Source organism: Elephantulus edwardii, unplaced genomic scaffold, assembly GCF_000299155.1.
Source record: "Elephantulus edwardii isolate Elephantulus edwardi_28Jun2011 unplaced genomic scaffold, EleEdw1.0 scaffold00055, whole genome shotgun sequence".
NCBI lineage: Eukaryota > Metazoa > Chordata > Mammalia > Macroscelidea > Macroscelididae > Elephantulus > Elephantulus edwardii.
Window position 1 is genome coordinate 13,251,342 of NW_006399805.1, and position 22,545 is coordinate 13,273,886.

A 22,545-nucleotide genomic window follows, 5' to 3' on the forward strand; every position below is an offset into this window, starting at 1 on the left:
CTGCCTGCCTTGTGCGTGGAGTCATGCCGTCAACCCAAAGGCAGGCAGTTAGAATCACCAGCCGCCCCCACAGAAAAGGACACAACCTGCTCCGTGTGATTCATGCCTCTAAAGGCCCCTCCGGGGGTCGGGCAGCTGCATCAGAGGGGTTTGGGTTTGGTGGCCTAGTGCATAAGGAGTCGCGCTGCCATCCCAAAGGCAGTTAGTTCAAGTCTAACCACTGCTCCCACCAGGGAGCAAGACAGGCGCTCTCCTCCCATGTGGCTGACAACCTCCGAAGACTTGACGGGGGGTCGGCTCCAACTCGAGCACAGTAAGCTGAGCTGAACAGGAAAGGAACACACTTAAGGCAACTGTGCACAGGCACCCAGAAAACAGCATCACCCCCAAATTCACACAATCACATTTGAGAAGCAGGTTCTCCTAAATTGAACCTGTTTTTTGTTGCTGGACATGACTGTTAGCAATCAACCAGGCTGACACCAGCCATCCTGTCACGGAGGCCCGATTTCCCGGCCAGGTTAAAGGGGTGTCATTGGGGGTGTGCCGTGCTGCTGACAGGCCCAACTGCTTTGGCCCGTTATTGGCCCTGAACCTCCCTGGCCTGCCAGCCTCCACAGGCACTTGAGTACGAAGCCTCTCTTCCTGAGGGCTGACCATGGACCTGGGACCTGCCAGCCAGCACGAGCCTCTCACTAAAGTACAGATACGTGGCCTTGACGTTGCTGCTCTAGAGAACAAGCCCACAGCAGTGGTGTTCACCAGCAAGCAGGAGGCCCCAGCCTCGCACCCATGAAGAGGGCAGGGGCACAAGGACTCCCCGGTGACCACCTCCCAAGTTCAAAACTAACTGTTTACCCGGGAACTGTCAACAGTGGATTCCAAGACCGAGCATGTGTACACCATCGAAGCAGCCACTGGGAACACAGGCCTACAGGAGGCATGCATGTGCACTGGGCAGTAACGGGCAGTCCAGTGTGTGTGCGCGTGCACGCACACATGCACACAGGACAGTAAAGGGGCAGTCCAGTCCAGTGTGTGTGTGTGTGTGTGTGTGCACGCACGTGTGCATGCAGGACAGTAACAGGCAGTCCAGTGTGTGTGTGACGTGTGCATGCAGGACAGTAACAGGCAGTCCAGTGTGTGTGTGCGCGCGCCCAGGACAGTAACGGGCAGTCCAGTGTAGCAGTGTTGTCATTGAAAGGGACTGTGGGCTTCTGATGTCTCAGGGAAGAAACGGACCTTCTGAAAATAGGTTCTGTTCTTAAAAGCTTGCATTAAAGTGCTCAAGAATTAAGAGGCAGAGAAATCAGAATAATTTCCCCAAGAAAATGCTGAGAATATAAGGAATTTCAGAAAGACTCGGTCAGCTTCATATTAAAACTGAGAATTTCTGTCACATGATGAATATTATGAGAAGAAAAAACAGCCCACAATATTCAAATGCAGTCCTGAGTTCTCAGACAGGTGGAGCTTGGCCTGGAAAATGAGGCTGAGAAGGGGCATTGGGGTGCGGTAGCCGGCACCTCATTACACTGTACAGGGCACTAGGCCTGGGGGGCCACCCACTGCCTATGGACCCCACCCAGGCCTCAGCTGCCCTGGCTCCTACTGCCCATTGGGGTTTCCACTACCCCCTGGGGGTCCTCCCACTGCCCTGCAGGGGTTCCCACTACCTGGTGGGGGTCCTCGCATTGCCACAGGGGCACCTTGCGGGCCCAGGAACGCTGGTGTTCACAGCTCTCCCCCGACCTGCAGCACACCTGTGCTTGTGAGAAAATGCTGTCTAAACTGGCGAACTGAGAGGGCGCACACTGAGCGGCCTGGTCTGCGCGGACGGGAAGTTCTGTAGAGGAGACCGGAGCCAGCACTGCGGGCCCACGTCCTTCCCCGGCAAGCCGGTGCTCTCCAGCCCCCACACCCACTATCAACTCTAGTATTGTCATTATTATCATGAAACCAACAAGCATCTTATCCTCCAAGACATACAATAGCCAAAACTGACTTATGATTCACACCCAATGAGTCCATTCTGACCCAGGTGACCCCCTACTGGGTTAAGGGAACAATCTGCCTCATCTTTCTCCAGAGGGGAAGCTGGTAGACTCGAACCATCAACCTTCTGGCTGGCAGTCCAGCCTTTAATGCACAGCACCCTCACCACTAGGGTCTTCTGACAGGGAGTGCATAGCAGTCACCAACACAGCCCCAGGGCAGTAAGCTTCTGTGAATTCTGGTTTGGACTGGGTTTCCACGCTTTGAGTGGGGAACCCCCAGCCCTACAGGAATAAAGGACTTCCTGACAGACATGTGCAGAGGCATTCAGAGTACCTTCGTGGGCAGGGTTGGGAGGGTAGGTGGTGGTTCCCAAGACGAGGGGCTCTGAGAAGTCTAGAGCCCTGAGAAAGATGATGTCCTCAGGCCACACAAAACACATTCACAGGGTTCCTCAGCAGACATACCCAAAGGTCCTGGAAAGAAGCTTTCAAGAAAAGAGGGGTGCCTTCAGAAAACGGCTGAGGGAACAGGGGCAAGGGGGCTGTCCACCATGTGGACTTTTCACGCAAACTGACTTGGACACAGGAGGCCGCTCCAGTCCCACTTCTGGGCACAACCTGGCTTCTTAGCTTTGCTGCGCCCCCGTCATGGACTGAGGATCTAAACGACTCTTCACACTGGGCGGCTCTGAACAAACTGACACCTGAATGCTGCCTCCCCACCCCACTGCACCTTGTCCATACGGGGCAAGTCCAAGGGCAGGTAGTCATCCACGTGATGCAGTAATGACCGGACCTAGGGGGTCAGTACACTCTGATGGCAGTGGCTCCCCTCAAGGCTATTTCCAAACATATTACAAATTTATGCTGAGTTGTCTCTGTGGCATTTACTGAGACACTCACTACCTGGAGTTCTTTTTTACTAGAATGATACTGTGTAGAGAGATTCTTCTGAGTTATGACTCATAAAAACTAAGAAGCAATAGTCTTTCAAATGCCTGTGCGCTCCTGACACAGAAGTCAAAGGGTCTAGGCAGGCAGACCTGCCAGTGAGGACCAAAACCTTCCAGAAGCACAGCAGTGACGGGCCAGTGAACGGCAGCAAAGCCTCAGCCCTGGGCTGGGTTCTGGACTCTCCCTCTCACACACAGCCAGAGAAAATGCACAGTAAACTCGAGGCAGATCAGAAAATCTGACAGGTGGGAAGAGTACAGGCAGCTAGCTGGCAGGCAGCAGAAGAGGCCTGGTCATTTCTGCTGAGACAGGACAGAGGACGTGGACACTAGGTGTCTCCATGACTAGAGCATCCTCCAAGGCCCACTCCCGCCCAGTTCTTCTCTGCGTTTAAGACTGCACTTGATTCCAATGGCAGGAAAAGCCCCTCCCAGGCCCTGAAGGGAACAAAAGGGAACTCCTTATTCAGCCACATCACCACACAACCTGTCTCAGAGGGTACCTGCCCAGTCACTGCATCTCCGTTCCATGGCCTCTGACTCACACCTCTCCACTGACAGCATGGTGGTTCCCTGGCCACCTGACCTGTCTCTGGGAGGTGCCACAGAATTGTTACCTGGGGCCTACACTGGGCTGTCTGAGAGATAAACTAATCTCTAAATCTACTCTTCCATCTAATCAGAAGTCCACTCTAGGCAGCCATCAACCCTCATCAAGGTTTCTGGGACATTTACTGCTTCAGGAGTTAGTTTTCTATATATGAGCCTAATTATCAGAATTCTTTTTATCTCTTTCTCGTTGCTTCCAGCTCAGCCAGACATGTTGCCATAAATGCACTCTACTATCAAGCTGTGTTTGCTAGTTTGACTTTTCCCTGTTACTTTATCTGATTTTCATATTTGCCTTAATTTTTGTTGTACTTTTAATTAGTTTCACTATATTTGGTGGAAGAATGTTTAGGTTTTTCTCACTGTTAATGGCCAAATTGTTTCTCTTGCCTAAAGTAGTATCTCATTAACTTTAAAAGCCATCTTTTCCACATCATCTAGAGAATCAATTTCCTGTGCAGAGTGGGATTGAGCTTCTGCAGCACCTCTCATCTTCCCATATTTGTATTTTAATAGTTATAGGCGCTTAGAAACTAAGACGTCTAATAAAAGTTTTTAAATGTATCTTGAGAATTGACACTTTGTAGCTTTATCAGAAACAACAGGCTTCTTTCAGATGGAACAAGGGAACAGCTAAGGAAACAACCCATGGGGCAGTTTCCCATTTGCAATGCTACACACACACACACACACACACACACACACGCACGCACGCACGCACTCCGGGAGGGGGGGGGGGCTACTCGCTGGGGCTGTGCTGGAGCCCATGCACCTCCACAGAACTGTCACGGCTTCATCACCCTCTGCACACTCACACTCACATACACACACACTCTCTCCCTTTCTTTGGATTTTGATACATTAACACCAGATGGCTCTAGAGGTTTTCCAGGAAAATGAGGTGTGTATGTGAGCTAACGTGCCATCCAATGAATTTTATCATTTTATTTCTTGGCCAAATCTAAAAAAGAATTATTCTTTGTAGGTGATAAACAGATGTTCAAACAACTGGATTTTATCTTCTTCTCACTGCTGTCTGTCAAGTGTTACTTTATCACATGCAACTACTCCTTTACTTATTTGATTTGCAGAGAATTTCAGCTTCTGATCTACTCTTCAGTCATAGCCAAGGAAGGGACAGATGTTCCTCCTTGAAAGAAAATATGGAGGTCACAGTGTGCAGTTTTAAAGGCTGGGAAAGATCTGGAGTCTGTGAAAAGGTCACCATAACATTCCTGAGCCTTTGTTTGTGGAAGAAGCTTGAGAGAAGGCAGGCGTCTCCCACTCGCCCCTACAGAACAGGAAGCACACCAGGTGATGACCCATCCAGAGGAGAAGCTCCCCATGCACGCCTCTGCACCCACCCAAGGTTCCAGTTCTCCTGCATGGCCTGCTCCAAGCACACCAAAGGGTTCTGACTGGAGTGGTTGACGGCTTCCTCCAAACACTCCCATGGAAAGGGGGGAAGAGTACTAGCTCTCTCCATCTGTGTCTCCAAATCATCACCCTCCCAGTACTGAGCCTATTCTCCTCATTCTAACTACTGGAAATAAGATGAGGAGCAATGGGACAGCGTGAAGCCCCAGAGGGTGAGTGCTTCCGTAGCATTAACCCTGGACCCACAGCAGCCAAGCAGTCCTGGTTCCTGATAAAAGACATGGAAACAGGTCACATAAGGGGTCGGGCCCCATCTTTGCTTTGTGTCCTCTCCAAGGTAGGCAGGCAGGCAGGCCTCTCTGGGTGGAGAAACCATGATAGTTCTCCAGCCAGCACAAATCTGAGACAACCAACCACATGGTAGCTTGAAAAATGCTCTCGATATGGTTCAGCAGAGGATGGAGAACTATGAACTTGCAGTGTGCTTACCAACCTGTTTCACAAGTTTGCTTTTTCAAAGTCCTAAGAATGGTTGGACACTGAAATAGCTAAGCTCTTAACAAACTGAAAAATATCTGGGTGCAGATTTGATACCCGCCTTTGCTCCTTTAGGAAAGTGGCTTCCCAACACTTTGTAAAAGGAGTGCACTGGGCTTGAGGGACTGGGGAACAGCTAAGCCACCTGCTGTGTTCCTGCCATTGTTTCAGCAAGAAAGAATGGGCGTCGGCAGAACCAGAGGAAAGGGGCACCTCAGGGCACACAGAGAGAGAGCTGTGTGGATGACAGGTGTGTCCAGACGTCTATCTGTACAATCTCACTCCTCAGATGGATGGGCTGTGTCCTCCGGGGAAATTTACTGCCTCTGAAAGCCCACCGGGGGGTCAGCTATGGGCCGCCCCGTCTTGAAGGCAAAAAAGCACGTGCTGATAGAAAATAAGGTAAAACTTGAAAGATGGGCTCTGTTCAAGGTTAGAAAGCCGAAGGTGAGATGTGCCCCGGGACCCACAATAGCACACCCAGAGCGAGGGTGGACACCCTCTACAATCACTCCTCCCACGTCCCCGCGAAGGGCAGAAGCTAGTGATGCCCAGGCGCGAACACGCACGTGCCGGCCTCGTGCCCGCAGTGTCCGCTCCGCCTGGGCAGACGGAATACAGTACCGGTGGGAAGCAGGGGCTCCAGCGGGGTGAACACACGCTCCATGGCAGACTACTGGCTCTGCGTTAGAGAAACGCAGAGTTAGGATTTACACACCCGACCACGCGGCGACCGCGGGCAGCGCCCTTCAACCCTGACCCTCCCGGGGACGGAGGGGCACCGGACACCCCGGCGGGACACTCCTGGGGCTGCCGGGGCGCGCGGGATTCCGGGGGGACCGAGTAGAATGCTCCCGGGACACGCAGGGCGCGGGACAAGCCCAGCGGGAGTGCACGGTGTGCTGATCTCCGGGGCGCGGAGGGCGCGGGACCCGGGGCGCGAGGGGGGCCGGGCCCTGGACGCACAGGGTGCACGGTGGGCTGATCCCTGGGGAGCGCGGGGGGCCGAGCCCGGGACCCGGGGGCTGATGCCCGGGGCGCGCAGGGCGCGGGACCAGGGGCGCACGGGGGGCCGAGCCCAGGACGCGCAGGGTGCGCTGATCCCGGGGCGCGCGGGGGCTGCTGGGACGACGCGGGGCCCCGGGACACCGGGGGCGCGCGGGAGCACAGAGAACGCCGGGGGCGCGCGCAGAGCGCGTGCGGGACGCCGGGGCGCGCAGGGGCGGCTGGGATGACACCGGGGGCGCCCCGCCCGCAGAGGATGCCGGGGCGCACAGGGGCGGAGCCGCGGTGGGCAGGTGGGAACGAGGCAATCCCCGAGGGCGCAGGGGGCACTCTCCGCAGTCGCCCACCTCGCGCATGCCTCCATCCGGGGACTAGGGAAACCAGAGCAGCCCGTGTTCCCCGCATTCCCCGCCTCCTGCTACTGGCTGACTTACGATCGCAATCGACTAGTCGGCACTCGGCTGCAGGGCCTCGGAGGCAAGAGGGCCTGCGCGGGTTAAATAGCGAAGGGAGGCCCCGCCCCTCCTTAGCCACGCCCCACCGTAGGCCCGCCCCTGTGGGCGTTCTCGCGATAGCTGCCGTCTCCGCGGCGGAGCCTGTGTCCCGGCACCCCCCCCCCCCCCCCCCCCGCGGGATCTGCACGGCGAGCTCCTGTGCTGTCCTCCAGCGCGGTGTCCGCTCCCTGGCCTGTCATCGTGTCACCCACACGTCTCAGCCCTCACCGCAGGCTGCAGCAATGCTGTCAGACCCCCTGGCCGCGGGCAGTGCCGGCCTGCTGGCCAAACTCGTGCAGAGGCACGTAGAAGAAAAGCCTGGCATTCTCCTGGAAGGATTCAGATGACACCAGAGTCCGCGTGGCAGCCCTGGGGACAGAGGAGCGCTCCCAGGGCTGCACGGGTGTACAGGGGCTCATGGCCTCGTTTTCTTCCCTGAGCGGGCTCTCTACTGACCACACACCCTGTCCTCCCCAGAAACCCCTCCCTCCCGATGGGGGTGTGCCCGAAGCCAGCCTGGCTTCTCCTGGGATGCATAGTAGTTTTGTAGATTGATCTTTCAGAAGTAGACCCAGACCTTTCTTAGGTCAGGCCCAGACCAAGGTCAAGGTGGAGAATGAAGAATTCAAATAGCAACATGTCAACAAAGAGAGTGATCAGCCTCGCCTACCTGGCTAAACAACAGTGGAACGCCCCTCCCTTCCTTCCCTAAAGACTTGATAGTTTTTTACACCTGCCCTAGTCCATCTTAAGGCAGTTTCCCCCAGGTCTCTCTCTCCAAACCAAGGAATCCCACCCAGGAGCCCCCTTAGCCTTCTTTCTTTCTCTGGTCCCTTCCTTGACTCTTTGGCCTTACACTCAGCGCGAAGACATCACATCTTCCTCGGCTGGAAGGTGAAGCCTGCCCCGTGAGTGGCCCTGCTGGTGTTGGAAAGACTGGCGATGTAGTAGCCCCAGCTTCACAGCCCCACAGTCCAGCAAACTGACAGATGATTGGCAGCTGATCTTACGAGACTCAGCCAAACCCACTGCTGCCAAGGAGTTCTGACTCACAGCAGCCCTGAAGGACAGAGCCGCACACCAGCGGTCCCATGGCTCATCTTCCTCCTGTGGGGCGGCTGGTGGGTTCAATCGGCCCAGCTCCCTCACAGGTGCTGGGTGGGGATGTGCTGACCCAGGCACCAGGTGGCCTCTGCCAGCAGAAACAGAAACGCTTGCTCCAGACACAGAGGTGTCACACAGCCCAGCCTTCCGTTCCTATCAGGACAACACTTAGAAAACAGAAGAACTAGAAAGTTCTGACTGGGAAACACAAGAAAGACACAAATACCAAGAGAGACACTGAGGTTTATTAGACATTCATAACCGACTATGAACGGGTGAGGACAGACTGACCATCTTTATCTTAACAAAAGGGTTTATATATCCTTTGGGGAGTGGAGTTTAAACAGCTGATGGTGCGTTCCTTCTAGTGGATGTGGTGACTTTGGCCATCTGTTATCTTTTCCTTGGTCTGCTGTTTTGCTACACTCTTGAGAGTCTGTTTTTATTGTCATATAGCATTCCTTGAGGGTGGGTTTCTATTGTTATCTTGCCACATCTTTGTCAAAACCAGTTCTGATTGATCTCCTTTGTCAGTATGCCCTTTGCTGTTCCCTGTCAGGTTAAGTCTTCGGTTTGTAGATTTCCAGTTCCTATCAGGACAACAATCGGGAAACAGAAGATTAGCAAAAGAGGAAGAAACCCAAGGAGATGGACTGGCACAAAGGCCACAGCGATGGGTGTGAGGGTGATGGGGGTCCATGGATGCTGTTCTGGACATGGCTCCCTGGTGCCGTAGTGGACTCCACAGCACCTGACCACAGCCACTGTCTTACTCCATGCACTGTCCTGAAACGCCCTATCCCTCACATTGTGGAACCACATCAGCTGACCCTCTAGTGGACTTGACACACCAGAGCCAAACCCACTGCCCACGAGCCACCTCCAGCTCTAGGGATGTCTCCGCAGGATTCCAAGGCTGGAAATCTCTACAGGAGAAGAGGGAGTAATGGGTTCAAACTGCCGACCTTTCAGTTAGCACGTCAACGTGTAACCCACTGCACCACAGGGCTTCTTCAGAAAGGAGTGTTTTTATTCAGGGTCCCTGCCCGGTCGTTGGAGTCAGAGTCAACACAGGACAGTGAACTTGGGTGTGGGGACAGGCCCGTGGGGACAGATCAGGTGGCACGTTCACGTCCCACTGCTGACGGAAAGGTTGGGGCCTGGAACCCGCCATCCTCACTGTAGGCGAAGGTGGGGCTGTAAGAGCCACAGCCTTGGGGGACTCTGGGGGCACTGCTCTGCCCTGTGGGGTCACCGTGGCTCATGACCCAGCTCGGTGTGGTGGGTTGATGCCTGGCTTGGCTGTAGGTAAACAAGTGCCATCCTGTATCACAGGAGAGGTGTGAGGTGTGGGTGTCGCAAACTGGAGCACACGGTGTGGGGCCAGTGCAGAGCTTTCTCAGACATGCCTGTTTTCCAGACCTCAGGATTCACAGAAAATCCCAGGCTGTAAACCTGAAGGGTTGGATGAGGGGCCGGGACGACCCCACTGCAAGAGCCCCAGGCTGGGATTCTAAGGGACGAGAGGCCTGAGAGCCAGAGTGAGAGCCCCAGAACTGACCTGACACGGCATATAAAGCAGGCTGAATGCAACGCAGCCAGCCATGTGTATCATCCCATCGTGGAGGAGGTGAGAGGAAAGCCAGTCCGTTACTGACAGGACACATGAGTGGAACATACTGCAACAATTTGAACAAAACAAGGAACAAACTAGGTGTAAAAGGAACTCCTCACACGTTTTGGAGTTATGTCCTGGGAGGAAAAATGCTCCAGGCTCGAGCATGGTTTTCACAGACTCTTAGTTAGACACAGACAGGACAAAGGCCAAATCCTGGGACGAGGGAGACCACCAGCACGCTCCGAGGGTGTTCCTGTCAACCATGCCGCAGCTTTCATTTATGCGATTTGGAGACAAAATTACCAGCAGATGCTGATTGGTGGCAGTTACAGTCCATCACTGTTGGAGGCGGGTCTGCTGATGTGGGTAAAGGACTATGCCTGGAAATTGCACGCACTAGATGAAAGTTTAGAAGAACAGCCACCTGGTGGTAGGCGGCTCCTGACCTGTCCCCAGGACCTCCAGGTGGAACTTGAATTAGCTATTTGCCTCAAGGATACACCAGGCAAGCTCCCTGGTCTCCAAGAGCAAGAAGCCTTGGCAAGTTGGCATTGCCTTGACCACCACGAGCAACTTGCTAAGTAAAACCACGTGGCAGGTTTATTGGTCAAAGAGAAATGACATCTGAACTTATGCCAAGAGTCACAGTGGACTTAGGCCTCTATTACAGACTTCAACCTTCCACAAGCCAAGTGCTTCTGAATGTAAGCTCTACCACAGTTGTCAGAGCACAATGCAAACGAATTAGAGGACAGCAGTCAAAGGCAGTGGTGGTGTCAGGTGACATCAAGTCAGCTGGAATTCATAAGACCTCTACACACTGCATATCTCTACACACTGGGGGCACTGGGGGGATTGTTTTGGTTTGTAATGGACTTTTTTTGTTTAGAGGAGTTTTAGGGTTGCATAAAAGTTGTGCAGAAAGTACACGGTGTTTCCATACACCTCTCTCCTGCACATGGTTTTCCTCTTATTAACCTCTGCCCCAGTCCACACCATTTTCACAATCCCCCTCTGGTATCACCACTGAGTCAATCAGGCCCTTGAGGGCAGCCCACTCCTTTGTTCACTCGTCTTTTCCAGCACGTCTTTTTCTAAGGACATACTTTGGACATGTTGTAAGGAGGGACGGGTCCTTGGAGAAGGACATCATGCTTGGGAGGGTGGAGGGACAGCGCAGGAGGGGAAGACCCTCTATGAGGTGGATTGATTCAGTGACTGGGGTAATCGGGATGGGAGTGTCAGAGACAGTGCGATTGGCACAGGACAGAGCAGAGTTTAGGGCTGTTATACATAGGGTCGCTATGAGTCGCAAGTGACTCAATGGCGAATAACAACAACAACAGTCCTTCCTGAAATAGTCCCAAATGATAGAAGATGCCGTTTTACCCCCTTGCTTTAAGGAGCGCCCTGATTGCTTCTCCTCCAAGACCCATTTGTTTGGTTTTTGGCAGTTCACGGGGTGGTCAGTGCTTGTCACCAGCACTGGAGTTCAAAGGCCTTGATTCTTCGTCACTCGGCCTTATCTGATGGCCACGTGCAGATGCATACGAAGCAGTTGAAAACACCGGGGCTTGGATCAGGTACGCCTCAGCCTTTAAATGGATACTCTCGTTCTTTAGAGGCCCTCGACAGCAGATGTTCCCAGTGCAACAACATGCCTTTGAATTTCTTGGTTGCTGTTCCCATAGATGTTGATTGTGAGTCCAGGAAAGATGAAATTGGTGACAATTTCAGTCTTTTCTCCATCTATCATGTTTCCTCTTGATCAAGTGGTGAGTTTTTTTTATTTCATTTTATTATTTTTGTGTGCATGTACCGTCAAATCAGATCTGACTGGTACAGGAGGAGATTGCCCCTCCTTCCCCGGCAAAGCATCTGGTGGATTCGAACCGTGTGCCTCTGGGATTGTAGTTGCAGCTCCTTGCCACTAGGCCACCAGAGCTCCCCTCAGTGGTGAGTTTTGAGTGAGATAACCAGAAGTAAGTTTTTAAGAATTTTATGCTTTGAATATTTACTGAAACACTTTTTATATCTCATGAGTTACTGACAGTGTCACTTTGTAAATTTTTAAATACTCAGGTCTAAACAAACCCACTTCTGTCCTCTAGGGTAGATAGATTTCTGTCCTCTAGGGTAGATAGATTCAGTGACCTAAACCAATCTTTTCAATAATGACAGCCTGAAGATATTAAATATGTGTATGGAGCCCTGGAGATATAATGCATCACATACATATTGGGTTAGTTACAAAAAGGATCATGGTTCAAATCCCCAGCTCCTCCAAGGGAGAAAGGTGGACAGTCTTCGGAAAAAATACGTAGTATTAGAAACCCAAGCTGGTCTCTGAATCAGAACTAACTTAGTGGCAGAGAATGACTAGAGATGTACACATATTCAGGTTTCCGGTCCTTCAAGTATGGAAGACATTAGAGAGAACCGGGCATGGAGAGTGGACTAAAGGTCGAGTGAGTATTCTACTTGGCAGAACAGGAAACGGATTACAAGAAAGCCACCTTACAGGAGCCCAGTGGTTGGCACACCTTTCCTCACGGGTTATGCCAATTCCAAAGGAAGCTGCTCAGATATGGAGTCGGGGCACTGGTGGGATTGTTTTCATTGTAAGAGACCTTTTTTTGTTTAGAGGAGTTTTATGGTTTCATAGAAGTTGCGCAGAAAGTACACAGTGTTTCCATACACCTCTCTCCTGCACATGGTTTTCCTCTTACTAATGTCTTGCGTTTCTGTGCAAAATCTATGAACAACGGTAAACCAACTTCAATAGGGTTTATTTCATAACTAATGTACGTCCACAGTTCAGTTAGAGCTCACTCTGCACGTTGTGTGCAGTCCTATGGTGTTGACAAATGTTTCATGTTCTGTGCCCCCCATGTCCTGTGCCCACCGTGTCCTGTGCCCATAGTCTCCTGTATCCCCTGTGTCCTGTGCCCACCATGTCCTGTGTCCCCCATGTCCTGCGCCCCCCATGTCCAGTGCCCCCTGTGTCCTATGTCCCCCATGTCCTGTGCCCACCGTCTCCTGTGTCCCCTGTGTCCTATGTCCCCTGTGTCCTGTGTCCCCCATGTCCAGTGCCCCCGTGTCCTGTGCCCCCCCATGTCCTGTGCCCCCATGTCCTGTGACCCCCACATCCTGTGCCTCCCGTGTCCAGTGCCCCCATGTCCTGTGTCCTCCATGTCCTGTGCCCCCCGTGTCCTGTGCCCACCATCTCCTGTGTCCCCTGTGTTCTGTGCCCACCGTGTCCTGTGTCCCCCGTGTCCTGTGTCCCCCATGTCCTGTGCCCCCCATGTCCAGTGCCCCCCATGTCCTGTGCCCCCCATGTCCTGTGCCTCCCATGTCCTGTGCCCCTGTGTCCTGTACCCACCATTTCCTGTGTCCATTGCATCCTGTGCCCACCGTGTCCTGTGGGTGAGTTTCACGGTCTTAGAGTTGTCTCCCTTGAAGTCCTGACATCTGCTGACCTTTTCCTTCCTCCACACACTGGTTTTGCCAGCACGATGCAGATGTCATCAAGCTTCTTTTCACTTGTCGTTGTGTATGTGTGGTTTGTGCATGTCTTTGAATGAATCAGGAACTAATTTCTTTTTACCACTGATTAGTGTTCTATTACTGAGTGTAGCACAACCTCTTACCCACTAACAACACCAGTGTGGGAGTTGAGGACCACAAGTGCTGGTGGAGGTAGGAGATGTAAAGGACTCCAGGTTCGGACTTGTGGTGGGACATGGGCGAAGACCTTCGTAGGAGCTACAGCTCAGCATCCACAACCCTCACGGCCTCAGGACTGAGGTTGTTCCAGAACTTGGGCAGAAGGCAGTGTAGCTTAAACAGAACTCAGTGTGCGATGGATAAGACATGACCACCAATAAGAAGAAAAATGTGCTGTAAAAGCAGGAGCTATCGGTCACAGAGTTCACTAACTCATGCATCCAAGGAAAGAAAGATAAGAATGAGAATTATTTCCGAATTTTGTAACTATAAAAATGAAAACAAAATAAGTAAGTGAAAACTACAAGTAAAAAAAATAAAAATTGAGAACTAAATGAATAGATGGAGGACCATATTGAACAGTCTAGAGATGTCATTACTGAACCAGAAGCCAAAGTAGAGTAAAAGACCCAGGAAGAGAAAGAAGGAAGCACAGAGGAGACACAGAGGCCATGGGAGAGCTAGTGAGAGAACTGGATTTAGGTGTGGCTGAAAGGAGAGAAGAAGGAGAATTAGCATGAGAACTACTTAAAAAGCTTAGCTGATATTTGTCACAGTGGATGAAAAGCATGAACTCACAAACTCAGGAACCGTGATGAATTGTAAGCAAGTGTAATAAAAATGAAGACCTTACATTCATCAGAGAAAACCCACTTTTTTAAAAAGGAAGGATCAATAAATATATCTTTAAGCCAGCTAAGAAGAATAATTTTTAAAAAGGCAAACAGACCCTAAAGGACTAACTATTAGCTAATAACTTTTCCACAGAAACCATGAAAGACAGTAGAGAAGAAAATGTCTGAAATGTTGGAACAACAACGTCAGTATAGCTAGAATTGTGGGAGCAAAGTAAAATGAAAAGGTGAAATAAAGACATTTTAAGTCAAACAATAACCAGAACCCAACAACAGCAGATCTACACTTGAGGAAAGATGGCTTCCAGCAGAAAGAAATTGATCCCAGATGGCAGGTAGCAATAAAGAGCCATCAAAGTGACGAGGCGGGAAAATCTGAATGTATGTTGACTGGTAGAAACCATAATCATAATGTTTTATGGGATTTAAAGGATAGAAGTAAAACAGATCATTACAATAGTTTGAGAAATAGATTTAAGTCTTTGGAAATGTTATCATAACCCCCAAAATGCAGAAGTCCATAGTAAATCAGACCTTGGTAAACCTGGATGCATACAGTAATTGCTGGTGTAATTGTCTCAAGAAAACGACAAAGAGTGTGGAGTTTCCAAACTAATGAGGAGAGTACAGTAATTAAAAACGCTCTGTCAGAGTGAAGCCAAGGCTGAGCAGAGAAGAATCAGACAGTAAATCCCATGGATAGAAAAATCGAAGATGGAAATTTTAGACTCATTAGAGTAACGGTAAGTATGCTAACTTCTGTAATTAAGACTGTCACCTTGAATTAGAAAGAAAACGTGTAATGAAGACCATTCTAAAACTAGCTCTCTTAACAAGACCAAGACTTCTCAGTAGTGTCCAGGCCAAACCTCTCCTAGGTCGTTTTGTGTCCTGTGAGATAGCCTAAGTCATAGAGAGTAACCAGTCAGCTCTGTAAACATTTCCAATGCAAATTTGACCTAGAAAGAAGATATTCTACAAGAAAATGTGGGATTTGCTTTTCTTGCTCACACAGGTGTTAAAGAGAACAAGTTGTGATGGAGCTTTATAGCAAAATCATTATAATAAAATGCTAAATAGAGACATTGCTGATGTTAGATGGGTCGTGGCTGAAAACAAAGAATAACAGAAAGACATTTCTGTTTTATTGATTACACCAAGATGTTTGATTTTCCAGATTATAAAAAATTATGATTGACACTGACAAGAATGGAAATCCCAGAACATTGAATTTTTCTTGTGCAATACCTATACATAAAAAAGTTATCTGAACAGAATTGGGGGCATAGTTTCAAGTCAGGAAAGGTGTACATCAAGTTTGTATCTTTTTCTATGCCTATTCAATCTGTATGCTGAGCAAATAATTAAAGTGGATTATATGAAGAAGAATATATCTATATCATCAGGATTGGAAGAAGACTCATTAACAATCTACATTTTTCAGATGCTATGCTTGTAGAAAGTGAAGAATATTTTAAGTATTTCCTGCAGAAAGTCAAAGATTACAGCCCTCAGCATGGGTTACATCTCAACACCAAGGGTGTGTGGGGTGCTGGGGAGATCCTCACCACTGGCCCAGTAGACAACATCATGGTAGATGATAGACTGAAAGTGTCAATAATTTAACCTTCCTACAATTCACAATCAACACCCATTGTAGCGGCAGTCAAGAAATCAAAAGAAGTGTTACATTTGAAAAAACTGTCAAGGACTTCTCTTAAATGCTAAAGAATCATGATGTCCATCTAAAGACTAAGGTGTCCCTGACCCAAGCCATGATGTTTTCAGTTGCTTCCTGTGTATCTAAAACTTGGACAGTGAATAAGGATCACAGAAGAACAGATGTCTTGGAATTGTAACATTGAAGGGAAGTACTGGATATCTCACGGACTGCCAAGAGACCAAACACATCTGGGTTTTGAGGAATTCAACCAAGGTATTCCTTAGAGAAAAGAATGGTGAACCATGGTCTCATGTACTGTATAAAGGGCAAGGGCCTCGTGAGGTTGGCCGGATCTGACCATTACCAACTTTACAAAGGGCAGCCGTCCCCATCAACAGCATCAGTAGCACAAAACCAATTCCCATGAGGTCAGACATGTTCCACACACTCCTGCACCTCTTTCTATTCATCTCAACACCAATGTGATTGCTTTGTTAGGTCCAAAATTCAATGTGATAGCTCACAGACCACATAGAACCATGCTGAGGAAGGAGAAATGTTATAACCAGGTAGCGGAATACAGTCAGAACAACTTCTGAAATGTGCATGCAGGTACCTCAGCCTTGAGCCTCGTGGCTTTAGGCCAGTGTTACAAAGTTCCCAGTCCTGCCAATATTGGCTCTTCCTCCATGTCCCTTCCCCCAAATTGTCCAGAAAACTCAAGGCTTTTAGCTCTAGTCCCAATAGTGTAGGTGTCCCAAGGTTCCATCTCACGTCAGGTCTCTCTAGTCCTCTGCTTCAATTATGCTTGCTGCTGCTGTAGGTGTAGCTAGAGCAAGAACTTGGGGGCCCCAAGGATCCATTCTCTTGCTTCTTCTTTGCTGGTGAGGGAGGACTAATTCATTGCTGGAGTCACTCAATTTATTGGTGAGAGTGACCAATCCCTTGTAGAATGGTGAGCTGATCCCTTGTGGATAGGCTAACACACCCTGTTCACATATTCCCAGCCATCCACATGATAGAGTCAAGTTCAGTGGCTAGGAAAACCATGTTGTTGTTGAGGACCACCAAGTTGGAACTGACCCAGAGCTGACCTTCCAGCGGGTTTTCAGAGGCCGGTAATCACATGGGAAGAGAGTAACTAACTTTCTCCTGTGGAGCAGCTGGTGGATTCAAACCACAGGCCTTCAGATTTGTAGTGCAGTTTCCTATCACTAGGCCACCAGAGTTCCCATATCGAGAGGAGAACCGTGCTGAAAGGTAAACTCCATACATTGAGCATGTGGTCAGAAAGGGTCAGTCCTTGGAAAAAGACATCATGCTGAGACAGGCAGAGAGGGTCAGAGAAAGACAGGAAGACCCTCAACAAGACGGTTGACACAGTGACTGTGACAATGGCACAGGGTAGGACAGGGCTCACATGTGCTGTTTGTGAGTAGTAGTTTAGGGGTTATAGCCAACTTGATAGTAAGTAACAACAACAACAACAAATAGAGACATGCTTCTTGCTGTTCTGTATCCAAGCCTTTTTTCTTCCCTGAAGTAGAGATACATTTAGGATTTTCACTTGTGATTTTTTTTCTTTCAACAAACCCTATGTTTTTAAACTTTGCTGAAATGAACCAGTACAATGTTTCCCGGAGTTTAATGGCATAGATTGACAAAGCAGTTACAATGGGCTCAGGCACAGCAGTGCTAGAGAGGAGGGGGCCGGACCTCACAGTGGCAGCTCCGTTGAAGACACTGGGGGTCACTATAAGTTGGAGCTACCTCGGTGACACCTACCAACAAAAACAATGCACATAATGCAGACATAACTCCGTCATTGCTCCCTTGGCAACTCCTCAGAAGCTGTTTCAGGAGGGAGTTGGAGGTATTATAAATTTACATGTACCTAACATGGACTATTGAAGAGCAATGATGCCAGTCTAGAGACTAAGGTGTACCTCATCCAGACCATGGTCTTTGCAATTGCTTGCTATGCATCACAGAGCTGAGCAATGAATAAGGATGATAGAAGGAGAATTGATGCCTTTGAGCTATGGTGCTGGAGGAGAGTGTTGAATATACTGTGGACTGCTAGGAGAACAAACAGGTCTGTCCTGGAGAAGGTGAAATCAGGCAGCTCCTTGAAGGCAAGGATTTTGAAGCTCCAGTTGACATACTTTGGGCATGTTGCAAAGCGGGAACAGTCCTTGGAGAGGGAAATCATGGATGGTAGAGGAACAGTGCGGGAGAGGAAGACCCTCAATGAGATAAATTGACTAATTGACTGAGGTAAAGGAGATAGATGTGTCAGAGATGATGAAATTGGCTCAAGATAGAGCAGAGTTCAGAGATGTTGCACATAGGTCACTGTGAGTCTCAGGCCACTCGATGACACATAACAACAAACAGCAACAACAATGAGCTTCAAGATAGTATGTGAAAAAAATCAACAGAGATAAAGAGAAACAGACAACCGCTGTGGGAGAATTTAATGCAATTCTAGTCACAGAGAAAACAAGCAGCTATAGAAACCCTAAGGACATATTGAGCGCAGGGTTTCTTCCTTATGGTAGCACCATGAGGGATGGAGTAGAGATTGAGGTTGTTGCCAGTTTCAGCTTGGTTGGTTTCACAACCAACACTCTTGGCATCAATAGTCAGGACATCAAAAGGCAAATTGCACCGGGGAAGTCTGCTGTCAGGGACCTCTCCAGAGTGCTGAGGAGCAATGATGTCAGTCTAGAGACTAAGAGACACCTAATCCAGGGCATGGTCTTTGCAATTATGTGCTGTGCCTCAGAGAGCTGGACGATGATTAAGGACGACAGAAGAATCAATGTCTTTGAGTTATGGTGCTGGAGAAGAGTATTGAACATACCATGGACAGCCAGGAGAACAAATAGATCTGTTTTGGAGAGGGTAAAACTAAGTTTCTCCTTGGAGGCTAGGATTTTGAAGTGCTGTCTCACATACTTCAGGCACATGGCCAAGAAAAATACATCATGCTTGGAAGGGTGGAATCAACACAGAGCAACAACATAACAACACGAACATAAAGAATCTGAGCAATCAGAATTTTTCCAAGTGACTTTTGGAGAATAAAAAGGGAAGAGCTCACTCTGCATTCTCAAGCTGAAAGAACTGAAAACCAAATTTAAGCCTACTGACACAATGTTGAAAGACGCTATGGGCAATATATTCAACGATCCAGAAAGCATCAAAAGAAGGCGGAGGGAATACACAAAGTCACTGTACCAGAAAGAATTGATTGACACTGAAAAATTTCAGGAAGCACCATATGAACAGGACTCAATGGGAATCAAAGAAAGAGAAAGTAGAAGCTACATTGAAGACATTGGAAAGAAATAAGGCCTCAGGTATCGATGTGATACCAATTGGCATGTTTCAATTAACAGATGCAGCCTTGGATGCACTTACCAGTCTATCGCAGGAAATTTGGAGGACGGCTGTTGTGGAGGGGCTGTTGTGTCAGTCCCAAGTGCCCTCCCACGCCCCACACCGGAACTGCCTGCCCTGTGCTCACAGTCTCTACCGACCTAACACCCTCTGTTGCTGTCACTGTGTCAACTCATCTTGTTGAGGGTGTTTCTTATCTTCATCAACCCTTCATCTTCAGAAGCCTGCTGTCTGCTCCTAAGAACCAGCCCTTCTTAGAACATCCCAAAGTACATGAAATGAAGTTGTACACTTTTTGCTCCTAATCTAAGGAGCTTCTTCCAAGACAGATTTGACTGTTTTTGTTTTTTTTTCTTTTGCAGTCAATACTCTGCCAACACCACGATTCACAGGCATCGATTCCTCTTTTGTCTTTCTTATTCATGGTCCAGATGTCAGATGCCCTTTAATCTTTAAGCCGACTCCCTCATCCCTCTTTAGTACGTTAAGAGCTCCTTGATGGCAGGTTTGCCCCATGCAATACACCTTTTGGTTTATTGACTGCTGCTTCCATGGGTATTGGTTATGGATCCACGTAAGAGGAAATCATTGACAACTTCAGTGTTTCTCCCCCTTTCCTCATGCTGCCCATTGGTCCAGTGGGGAGGCTTTTTGTTTTCTTGATGTTGAGGTGTAATCCATGTTGGAAGCTGGCCTTTGACACTCTTCAATAAGTGTTTAAAGTCCTCTTCACTTTCAACAGGTGAGGCTGTGTCATCTGCATAACACTGGTTGCAGATGAGTCTTTTTCCAACCCTAATGTCACGTCCTTCTTCAGATAGTCCCACTTCTTGGATCATTTGCTGTTAGCTATGGAGCAAGAATGCCACTCTGATGCAGGCCTTCCTGATTTTAAGGTGTGCAGTAGTCCCTTGTCACACAAGAGTGACTGCTCCTTGATTCCCGTGTTCTGTAGGTTCACAACCTTCAGGAGTTTCCATTCTTCTCGATTTTATTAAATAGCTTATTTTATTCCACACAGTCAAATGCCTTTGCATAGTCAATAAAAGTATGGATTGCACATAACAACAAACAACTTGTTAGCATTCTCTGCGTTTAGCCAAAATTCAGCTGATATCAGTAATTGTATCTCTCACTTCGCAGTCTCTTCTGAATCCATCTTAAATTTTAGCAATTACCTGTTGATGTAGTGCTTCAATTGGATTGTTTTTTTTAATAACAATTATCAAGATTTAGCTTGTATAAGCTATTACTGACATTATTTTTACATTCTGTTAGATAAATCTTTTTTTGAAATGGGCACAAAAATGGATCTCTTCCATTGGGTTGTTCAGGTAGTTGTCTCATAATTTCTTAGCATAGGTCAGTAGCACATTCAGGGCTACATCTGTTTGCTGAGACACGTCTGTTAATGTTCTATCAATTCTTCTGGCCTTATTTCGTCATCCCAATGCTTTCTGTGCAGTTTGGACTCCTTCCTTTAGTACCATTGGTTCTCGATCATGTGTAACTTCTGGACACGGCAAGTGCCGTCTGTGTTATTTTTACATAAGTCTGTTGTACAAGCTTCAGCGTCATTTCTGTTAGCTGGACTGCGTTTTCCAGCTACTGATGCTCTTCTTTATCTTCACCTTTTACATTTGCCAGTAATAATAAATTATTTCAGATGCACATTCTGTTAGGGCGGCATTGAGTTCAACTCAGCCTAAAGTCCCTGTGACTTGGAGTCTAATCTTTGAGAAATCAACTCATGAATATGATGATAACTTATTTCATGTCTAGATTTTGTTTCCTTCCTTTAATGAGTTTGATGTTTCCTGGGAGAGGCAGATGAGTCACCTGAGGATAGCTTCACTCTGCCCAGGTTTTAGGGTTCAGCTCTGTGATGGAAGTCTTTGCCTCCAGCACGTTCCTCTCTGGTGCTACATGTCCCTTCCCTGAGGTCTCTGCTAAGCTCCTGCTGGCTGGTGAGAACTCCAGTCTGTCCTAGCCCATTGCGCATCAGGCACTGTTTGTCTTTCATCTTCCTGGTTCTTCAGTAAACTCTGGCCTCCTAGACTTCTATTTCACACACGTCCAGAATGAATTAAAAAGGCTGAGAGAAACACATCTGCTTCTTTCTGGAACTTTCTTTCCCCATGATCCTCTGGTTCGCTGACTTACAAATCGCAGCTCCCTTGGTCTTCTCAAATTCTTAACTTCTGTGTCTTCATCTTAGCGAGGCTGGTGGTTTCACTTGGTTTACCCCTTCTTATGTTGCTCCTGAGTGGTGCAAATGATTTGTACTTAGTTCTTAGCCGGCAGGGTGGCAAGCTGAACCCACGGCTGGTCCCACAGAAGAAAGAACTGACAGTCTGCTTATGGGACAATTTCAGGTGAGAAAATCCTAGGAGCAGTTCTACCCTGTACTGCAGGAGGCTGTCACAAGTCGGGCTGGACTCTGGCCATGCCTCCAGAGAGAAAGCTGAGTCAGCCATGGGCCACCTGGCTTGACGCCCTTCTCTCAGGGACCATCTGCTCTGTGGCTTCTGTAGAAAAGCAGATTCTGGTGCAGGCACCTGTATGTGGAAGGAAGTGAAAGTTCTTACCATCAAATTTAAGATTAGAAGTCTGCTGGGGCTGCGAGTGTGTTGGTCACTTTGAATGTTGAACCACACAGTGGGGTGGGTGACCGTTTCCTTGGCGTGTGCTCCCACAAATAGCCATGGTCACACAGCCTTGCCTGTGTGACGCTCACTGGGAGATTCCCCCCCGAGGCTGGTCCATTGCAGCGAGATGTCTTCTGGAGGCAGGAGTTTTATGCCCTGTTTACAATTCAACATTTCCCTTTCCTGCCGTTTGCACATGTTTTGAGAGTTAGTTTTCCAATGTCATAATTTGGATATTTCACATTTTATTTTCAGAATAGATTTAATTCACCCCCTGCCCATGCTTGATCATTTATCTTGTTCATTTTATGCTACTGAGAGAAAGAGAAAAGGAAAAGAAAAGGAATGAAACATTAAGGGCCAGATGGTGATGGAATGTCTCAATCAGAATGAATTTTAAAGTGAAAAATTTAAAGTTAAATTGGCCTATTAAAAAAGGTTAAATAATGGACCATCAATCCCAGTTCTAGTTAAGAGAGGAAAAAAGTTCGCTTCTGAAAAGAAAGGGGAAAAAAAATGAACTCCCTCCCACTCTCCTCCAGATAGAAAAAGGTCCAAGTTCATGGACATTATTGCTTATCACACTTGACCTCTGTTTTCCTGTCACAGAAAGAAGAAGATTCCCCTGAGGCTCGAGGTCATCACCTGCGGCTGCCCAGACAGCACCATGTGGCACGCCGGGGCATGCTTCCAGAACACTGGTTTTGATCCTAACACGGCAGACTGATACGGTGACTGTAACAATGGGTTTGAGCGTGTCTGGATTGTGGGGAC

General features: G+C 48.6%; 1 protein-coding gene across 1 annotated transcript in view; it reads right to left on the reverse strand.

Moving 5' to 3' along the window:
• Window positions 1-7,391, reverse strand: part of LOC102850012 — a 95,277-nt gene extending 87,886 nt beyond the window's left edge. The window contains exons 1-5 of the mRNA XM_006887274.1: window positions 7,227-7,391; window positions 6,256-6,849; window positions 5,995-6,075; window positions 2,721-2,793; window positions 1,677-1,846 (exon numbers count right to left, since the gene is read on the reverse strand). Of these exons, the coding sequence (XP_006887336.1) occupies window positions 1,677-1,846; window positions 2,721-2,793; window positions 5,995-6,075; window positions 6,256-6,849; window positions 7,227-7,391 (1,083 nt within the window). The remainder of the gene's footprint in view (window positions 1-1,676; window positions 1,847-2,720; window positions 2,794-5,994; window positions 6,076-6,255; window positions 6,850-7,226) is intronic.
• Between the last annotated feature and the right edge of the window lie 15,154 nt (window positions 7,392-22,545).